The sequence below is a fragment of the Cyprinodon tularosa genome, unplaced genomic scaffold (genome assembly GCF_016077235.1).
Source record: "Cyprinodon tularosa strain WSP-4 unplaced genomic scaffold, ASM1607723v1 ctg813, whole genome shotgun sequence".
In the NCBI taxonomy this organism is placed as follows: domain Eukaryota; kingdom Metazoa; phylum Chordata; class Actinopteri; order Cyprinodontiformes; family Cyprinodontidae; genus Cyprinodon; species Cyprinodon tularosa.
The window spans coordinates 226,485-234,899 of record NW_024039578.1 but is presented as its reverse complement, the minus strand read 5'-3'; the positions used below and the strand labels follow the sequence as shown (position 1 = coordinate 234,899).

At 44.1% G+C, this 8,415-nt stretch overlaps 2 protein-coding genes across 3 annotated transcripts; both read left to right on the top strand.

The window, feature by feature from the left end:
* Positions 1-285: 285 nt before the first annotated feature.
* LOC119774471 (molybdopterin synthase sulfur carrier subunit) lies at positions 286-5,677 on the top strand. Its single transcript, XM_038271995.1, has 5 exons — positions 286-392; positions 3,750-3,874; positions 3,950-4,086; positions 4,153-4,266; positions 5,649-5,677. The coding sequence occupies exons 1-3, from the start codon at positions 381-383 to the stop codon at positions 4,074-4,076; spliced, it is 264 nt and encodes an 87-aa protein (XP_038127923.1). The 5' UTR covers positions 286-380; the 3' UTR covers positions 4,077-4,086; positions 4,153-4,266; positions 5,649-5,677.
* Positions 3,950-6,277, top strand: LOC119774470 (molybdopterin synthase catalytic subunit). Of its 2 annotated transcripts, none has more exons than XM_038271993.1 (5): positions 3,950-4,086; positions 4,153-4,266; positions 5,649-5,805; positions 5,876-5,999; positions 6,070-6,277. In XM_038271993.1, the coding sequence occupies exons 2-5, from the start codon at positions 4,155-4,157 to the stop codon at positions 6,154-6,156; spliced, it is 480 nt and encodes a 159-aa protein (XP_038127921.1). In that variant the 5' UTR covers positions 3,950-4,086; positions 4,153-4,154; the 3' UTR covers positions 6,157-6,277. The 2 variants fall into 2 exon arrangements, with proteins under 2 accessions (XP_038127921.1, XP_038127922.1); XM_038271994.1 differs by having other exon boundaries at positions 3,951-4,083; positions 4,152-4,266.
* The last annotated feature ends 2,138 nt before the right edge of the window (positions 6,278-8,415 follow it).

Below are 8,415 nucleotides of genomic sequence, written 5' to 3'. Positions count from 1 at the left end.
AAAGCACACCCCAGATAACTCTTAAGTTTTGTAAAAAAAATAATCACTACACTCTAATTTCCATCAATCCGTACAGTAGACTTTATAAACCAGGAAGGAAAAACCTCACTGTTAGAAATAATATCTGTGGAACTGATTTAAATTTATTTGAATATCAAATTATATTAATTTTTAAATGGATAGATAGTTATTAGGGAGTACACTTTTGAATTTCCTCTGTTAAACTGCTGTTCGCTCATATGTCCAGCTGGTGGCAGTAATGCACCGATAGAGTTGGGTTAACAACAGCGATAGAACCAGAAGAAGACGGCGAAGAAGCAGCAGAAGGAGTTTGTCATCAGAGTTTGCTCAGGTGTGTTTTGTCATCTGCAGGCGGATTCATGTCTGCACAGGTGAGCTTTTCATACCAGACTCCTATAACTTTTCGTCTAATTCTAGCAGCTATTTAACGTCTCGTATGACAAAAACGTCTTTAAACTGAGATGTAAGGGAGGTAAGAACAGGTTTATTAACAAGGACTTTCCATGCCGAATGGAATCCGGTCATCGTCTTAATATGATGATAACCTCCGTTCTATGTCAGGTGTTCAGGAAAAGCAGAAATCCTTAAATTTAGTAAAATCCGAACCAAGTTCTGAAGCGCGGTAGCGGACAGCGCGTCTGTCCCTGATGCCAAGCACGAGATCTCAAAGTCCGCGTGCGGAGCTAATCAGGTCACACCCCCATTAACTGTGAAGGCAGGGTCATGTGAGGCCCCCAGGGGCCCCTAAAGACCACCAGAACCTCTCTGGACTGAACTCAGCTACAATTTAAGGGATTAATCTTTAGTAAACTGATGAATTCTAAGTGTGAAAAATATAAATAATATGTTTTATTAAATTATAGCAAAAAAGTATTTATTTATTTTTTTTATCCCTGGCCAAATTAAATAAACATTCTTGCTAGTTTCTACTAGCACAAATTAAGTACAAAGACTCAGGAGTATTTATAACAAGATTGTCTGATAATAAAAGAAAGTTGCATTAAGTGTAAATATTTACAGCAATCTATACAGTAATGATGGGTTAATGATACTGACCCCTGCTGGACATTTAAAGACACTACAGGCAGGAGATCTGATTGATTTGATGAGCTAGTTGTACGATATAACTTAAGTTATTGTAGGTTATATTGTATTATTTCATATCTATGTTTAAAATAAAAATATCTTTGATATTTTTAGATGCAGCCAATAAATAATGTAAACATTTATCATAACATGAAAATCTCAGTTATCAGTCAACTTATCTCAATTAACTTTAATTGATAACTGAGAAGAAAAGGATGACACAATGAGAAAATTAAAATAAAAACACAACGGTTGAAACGTTCCTGTTCCTTTCAGGCTCCAAAATTCTTGATCATTTTAATGATAAACGGCATAAGAAGAGACATTATTTTTTAGCAGATGCATCATGTTGACAGATAGGTTTTTAATCGTAGTTTAGTGAGTCAGTCAGTCAGAAACAACTCCTGTATCGGTCACATGACTTTCTTGAATCGACATGCGCACCGATACGCATGCACCGACGCATCGATGTTGCTGGATCCATACAGGCTTCCTTCATTTTGGAATAACTTTAGATTCCTGCTGACTTTCGGCTCCTTGGATGATAATTCTGGCGCCTCTTTAATGAGGTTCTATGTTCCTCATGCTGTAGGTCTCCATGGAGCTTCGGCCTCTTGGTATCACTGCTTTCTAAACGTTGCACCTTCCTCTACTGGGTTACATTTATCTGGGTGTTTCCTTATACTTATGATATTTATTATTCCAGCTGTATTAACTACTGATTTTAATGGAAAGTTGAGTGGAAGAAAAAGCTGTGATGGTTGAGAGTCAGGAATGCACACAAGCTGAATGTTTTAAAGCAGCTCTGGGGTGGTGAGAATCACTAGATCAGGGGTCAGCAACCCAACCTGCTCAAAGAGTCACATTGAAGCAAAAAAAACAAAAAATAATTCCGTCTGGAGCCGCAAAAATGTTAGTCTTCTATAAGCCTCATATAGCAACACGGGCTCTAAGTAGATTAGCCAGCTATAACGGACTAAGTGGGCTTAAAAATATAATAAGTATTCATGGTTAAATGTTTAACTGGCGAGCCTCTCGCTCGTAGCCAGCTGGAGATGGCACCAGCACCCCTCGCCATCCCAGCAGGGATAAAGCTTGGTGGAAAATGGATAGATTAAATGTTTATCCTTAGGTTTTGTTGCATTGATGAAATTATAGAAACGCAATGAGGGAATCTTTCTATGGTGGACGTGTTTCTGTTGGGAGGAGCTGATTGAGTCCATCCATCATCCATCAGAGCAGAGCATCTCTGACCCTGAAATCCCACATCCTCCGTCACCAGCGCTCCTTGCTGATATTTTTTATTTTGATGAAATGGGAAAAAAAATGGAAGAAAGTTCCCATCCCTGCATCATAGCGCCACCTGTTCGATCTATAAAAGGTTTTCTAGGCTTGCAACCAAACCAGCAACAGTAGTGGAGTTTGGAGATGCAATCTACTCCTTAAATCTATCTTTGCTATCCTCTACCGTATTTTCCTTAGCATAAGGTAAGTTATGTGTGCCATTACTGTATTTAACACACACATAAGGCGCATTATAGGGCGCAGGTTTTATATACAGGTACATGTCCTCTACTACGTTTAAATACCTCTACTGCGTATTTAAAAATAGAGCGGGAGCAAAACTGAGTATGATTGAGCTTTATTCATGTATTTATTACAAAGTATTAATCAAACCCATCAAAGTCATCATCTGTATCTGAACGACTCCAGCTGGAAAAGTCTCTTTAGGAAAAGTCTTTTAAAAATCACCATAGGCGGCAGTTTCTGTCCATTTGCGTGGCAGCCAAGCACAACAGTAAACGACGCCTTTTCATACGCCGTTGTGTGTATCGCTACCGTGCTGGTCCCCTTCTTCTCCACCGTGTGATTCACCGGGATGTCGAAAGTGAGCGGCACCTGCGAACCATCGATTCATTAATCTTGAATTCTCTTGTTGCTGCTCGATTTCCGTGTTCCTCTGCGTAGCTGATAGCCTTCAGTTTAAACTGTGCTTCGTAGGAGTGTCTCTTTGCCATTTTCAGGGTTGCTATGACAACAATGTTCTGCATAAAGCACATACCTGTTCTTTTATACACAAGCCACGCCCACACTTCCCCCTTTTTATGCGCCTTATAGTCGCTAAAATACGGTAATTTATCCAGAAGTTCTGCAGTTGCACTTTTTCTCTCCCTCCCATATTTGGTGGTGGGCTGCAGATTTAGCCTTCCCTGGAAATACCTCGTTACAAAGCAAACATGCAGGCAATCTTTCCGCATTGATAATGAAAGCAAACGATTCGTTCCGTTTTTCTTTGAATTCCCTTTTCTCATCAGTTATCTTCCTTTTTTCCCTTTGGGATTCATGGTCTAAGACACGCCCGCCGCTTTGTTTACAGCAGCCACCTGCCTGGCGCTGCGCCGCGCTGAAACGTTCTGCAGGATATAACCACTGATCTCTGTTTACATTTATTATACAAATGTTTCCAGCATTGGAAAACCTAATTAATATTTGTTTGACCTCCTGCACACTATGTTAAAACAAACAAACAAAAAAATATTTTCATGAATTTTTTAAAAAGCTCCAGGCAGCCGCAAGGCGGCGCTAAAGAGCCGCGGGTTGCCGACCCCTGCCCCATGGCGTCTCCTTCTCTTCCTCTTCAGGTGACCGTGCTGTACTTCGCCAAGAGCGCAGAGCTGACCGGACTGAAAGAGGAGGAGCTTGTCGCTGTGCCGACACCAATCAGCAGTGGAGACCTGTGGGCTCTGTTGCTACGGAAACAGCCTAGGTACCAGCTGCTGGGACATGAGGTGACGGCTCAACATGGGACGGTTCTAACACGCGTGCTGTTGTCGTCGTACAGGCTAAAGGAACTCCAGGGCCACGTAGTCCTGGCGGTGCGCCAGCAGTACGTTGCCATCGGTGACGAGCAGGTGACTCTGGCAGACGGAGACGAGGTGGCGGTGGTGCCGCCGCTGAGTGGAGGATAAAGAGCAGACGGTGAGGGAGGAGTTAGACGGCCCCTCGGGCTCCGAATCACGACTGATCGCCGGCGTCTCTTCACAGACATGACGGAGGAACCCAGGGACGTCTTCAGGCTGAGCCGTGATTGGCTGTCGGTACAGGAAGTGGTGGACTCTGTCAGCAGCCCCTCCTGCGGAGCCGTCTCTGTGTTTCTAGGTAGAACGGGGGAGGTGAACTTGGGGGGTATTGGAGTTAGATTTGACCATATCAATACTTTTACTCGGGTACTTTAGTTGAGTACTTTGTCCGCCACTTTAAGGATCCGTTTTATTGTTTACTGATTTTATTTTGAAAAAAAAAATATTTAGAGAAGTGCTTCTTCAGCATAACCATTTCATTTTGTAAATATTTTTTTTATGTATTTTAGTCTTTAAAATAGCAGAAGTTGCACTTAAAGTCTGTCTGTCTGCATCATTATTAAACATTAGATCCGGTTTAGATCAGGTTCATATCGGGTTCAGATCGGGTTCAGATCGGGTTCAGGTCAGGTTCAGATCGGGTTCAGGTCAGGTTCAGATCGGGTTCAGATCGGGTTCAGATCGGATTCAGATCAGGTTCAGATCGGGTTCAGATCAGGTTCAGGTCAGGTTCAGATCGGGTTCAGATCGGGTTCAGAACGAGTTCAGATCGGGTTCAGATCAGATTCAGATCGGGTTCAGATCAGGTTCAGATCAGGTTCAGGTCAGGTTCAGATCGGGTTCAGGTCAGGTTCAGATCGGGTTCAGATCGGGTTCAGATCGGATTCAGATCGGGTTCAGATCAGGTTCAGATCAGGTTTAGGTCAGGTTCATATCGGATTCATATCGGGTTCAGATAAGGTTCAGATCAGGTTTAGGTCAGGTTCATATCGGGTTCATATCGGGTTCAGATAAGGTTCAGATCAGGTTTAGGTCAGGTTCATATCGGGTTCATATCGGGTTCAGATCGGGTTCAGATCAGGTTCATATCTGGTTCAGATCGGGTTCAGATCGGGTTCATATCGGGTTCATATCGGGTTCATATCGGGTTCATATCGGGTTCAGATCGGGTTCAGATCAGGTTCAGATCGGGTTCAGATCGGGTTCATATCGGGTTCAGATCAGGTTCATATCTGGTTCAGATCAGGTTCAGATCTGGTTCAGATCGGGTTCAGATCGGGTTCATATCGGGTTCAGATCAGGTTCATATCTGGTTCAGATCAGGTTCAGATCGGGTTCAGATCGAGTTCTAATCAGGTTCATATCGGGTTCAGATCGGGTTCAGATCGAGTTCTAATCAGGTTCATATCGGGTTCAGATCAGGTTCAGATCGGGTTCAGATCGGGTTCTAATCAGGTTCATATCGGGTTCAGATCGGGTTCAGATCAGGTGACCCGACTGCTTAGAGAATCCCTTCTTTCATCACCAGAGAAAGCTTGGAACAACAAAAAGGAAACGGATCAGAACCAGCAGGTCCAGCAGGGTCGGTCTGAACCGATGGCTTAGGCGTCACCTGACCCGTTTCAGGAAGTGTCCCTTCAAAACAAACCGGTGGCCACAGGTGTTCTCTGATGTCTGCAGGTACGACCCGAGAGGACCGGGTGGACGGCAGGAAGGTGATTGGTCTGGAGTACGAGGCGTACGAGCCCATGGTCCAATCAGAGTTCTCCAGGCTGTGTGCGGACATGAGGGCGCGTTGGCCCGCCCTGATGCACGTCTGCATCCACCACCGCCTGGGGTGAGGCTCCGCCCGCCGTGATGTCACCGCCTCTGCCGCAGCAACTCAACCTTCTCACTTCCTCCCTCAGGTGGGTGAAGGTGGGCGAGGCCAGCGTCGTCATGGCGATTTCGTCTCCGCACCGCCACGCCGGCCAGCAGGCCGTACAGTACTGCATCAGCCACCTGAAGGCCAGCGTCCCCATCTGGAAGAAGGTAGGAACCGAGCCGGGCTTTCTGCTGAGCCCGGAGCCTTCGATCGGTTCTGACCGGTTCTGATCCACAGGAGGTCTACGACACCCAGGAGGCCAGCTGGAAGGAGAACCCGGAATGTGACTGGTCACAGAGCGGAGCCGCTCAGAGTCCGACATGAGGAGGAACCAGAACCTTCAGCCGGGAATGACATAGGAACCAAACTGGGATCGGCCCAGTTTGATGCTGTTCTGGTTTGGACGGGTTCAGGTGTCAGAAATAAAGAGCCTTTACCTTTAAAACGGCTCCGTTTCATTTATTTTCAGGCTGGTAGAGAAATCCATCAAAAATAAGATCCAGGAATGATTGGGCCGGATCCGACCTGGAGCCGGTCCCAGGAGGCTCACTGCTCCCACGTCTACGGTCCATTTAGCCTTAGATTTTAACAACTTTTATTGTCATTTTATACATGAAGTATACAAAATGACATTTAGTTTATTTAGGGCTGGGTACCGAACTTCGGTACTTTTATGGTACCGACCGAAATGCTTCGGTTCTACAGAGTACCGAAACACGCCTCGTCTTTCGGTACCAAGTTTCGGTGATTGGCTGTAACACTTAACGTGATTGCGTCATCCAGGAAAAATACACAGGTGGTCACGCCTACAGCCAGGGTTCATGTGTATCTGTTGTGAACTGGTTGTGAGCGTCGTGGAACCCCTTTAAAATGCCCCCCAGGTCAAAAGTGCGGCTTCACTTTATTAAGACTGATGCTAATAGTGCACAATGCAATACATCGTGCACGGAGACAATTTAAGACCGGAAAGTTGCTCGGTGTTTGACTGCAAGAAGAGCGGACCGCAGCCGGCGCGACCATCCTCCTCTCAGCAGCCCGTGGGCAGAGCAAAGCCAGGGCGGAGTGAATAATGCGAGACACTATTGGAGAATGCTGCTTTCAAACTGGACGCAGCAGGAGCAGCAAAATCACGTCTGCTGCTTCTTTTTTGCTGCTTGTACCAGCTTCTGACGCGCGGCTGAAGAAGCTTTGCTGCTCTGGCTGCGCGGTCGCAAAGTGGGTCAGACGCGCGTTGGGCGGAGATACTCTATCCTTTATTTGCCTTGCAGCTATATTTGCTGTGATCAGTGGGAATAAAGTAGTTTCATTATGTTTTTAAGTGGGAAAATCCACCTGAAAACGTAATCAGTGCAGTCAGTTCATCCTGCCTTCAATATTTCTGTCGGAGCCGCTCAGACCCCCCCCATACCAGCGGTGCGCTGTCAATAGGATCCCATTCAACGGGCTTGTTTGTCAGACATGGTCATTTTTCTAAAGGAAAACTGCTAAGTAAAAAGGTCCTCACAATGTAACAGTGAATATTAGACACTGAATTTTTTTTTTATGTAAGAGGAAAAATGTAAATGGAAAAAACAGAGCTTAAAATAAAACTCAAGATTTGTACTTTTTTATGTTGTGTAATTTTCTTTTTTTTCTCGAATTGATATTATAAAACTGGTATCAAAAAAAGTATCGTTCAGGAACCGGTATCGAAGTGAAGGTATCGGTATTGGTACCGGAACCGAAAATTTTTGAACAATACCCAGCCCTAAGTTTATTACAGCTTTCAGACAGTAACTGAGCAGCAGTGAACAAATGTAAACACGGTGGGAGAAACGCATTGATATGGAAGTTCAGAGCATTATATATATTCTTTTCAAATAGCATTTTACGGATCACATTTTCTTCACTTCCTGCTCTCCTCCTTGACCAATAAAGATGTTGTTGCTGATAACATCCAGCAGACCAATAGAAATGGGCTAGGAAAAGAATGAAATTTGTCAAAATCTATAAGAAAAAACATGAAAAATCATTTTTTAAATGTTGCATTTTTCCCACCTGTTTACAAAATCTGTCCTTTGCAAGAAAAATGGAACAAGATTAGCTTCATAAAAATGGAAATGATTCAGAAAGTCCCTAAATAAACGGAGTAATAAAGTAGTAAAGCAGAAAATAGTAAAGAACAGTAGTAGAAAATAATTTAGATGCTCTAATTCTCGTAACAAAAAATAAGATGACTGTAAAACTAGATTATGTTCAGACTAAATGCGGCTGGTCAGCGATGCAAAGCAAACATCTGAACCTTTCTGGTTGGGTAAATAATCAGGACCTGGATGTGGTTGGTGATTCACCAGTCCGTCCACTTACATCACAAAAATAAAACCTAAACCTAAAGAGGTCTGCGGTGAAATGCATGTAGCGCCCCCCCGGGTGGGTCACTAAATATGCAGAACAATTGCAGATTTTTGTGTAAACATAGCTTCATGCTACACATTAAACTGGAGTTTTTAACATGAGTTTCTTCCTGTTCAAAGGGAGTTTTTCCTCTCCACTGTCCCTACAAGCATGCTTAGTGTGAGGGATTGCTGAAGAGTCAATGAGTTG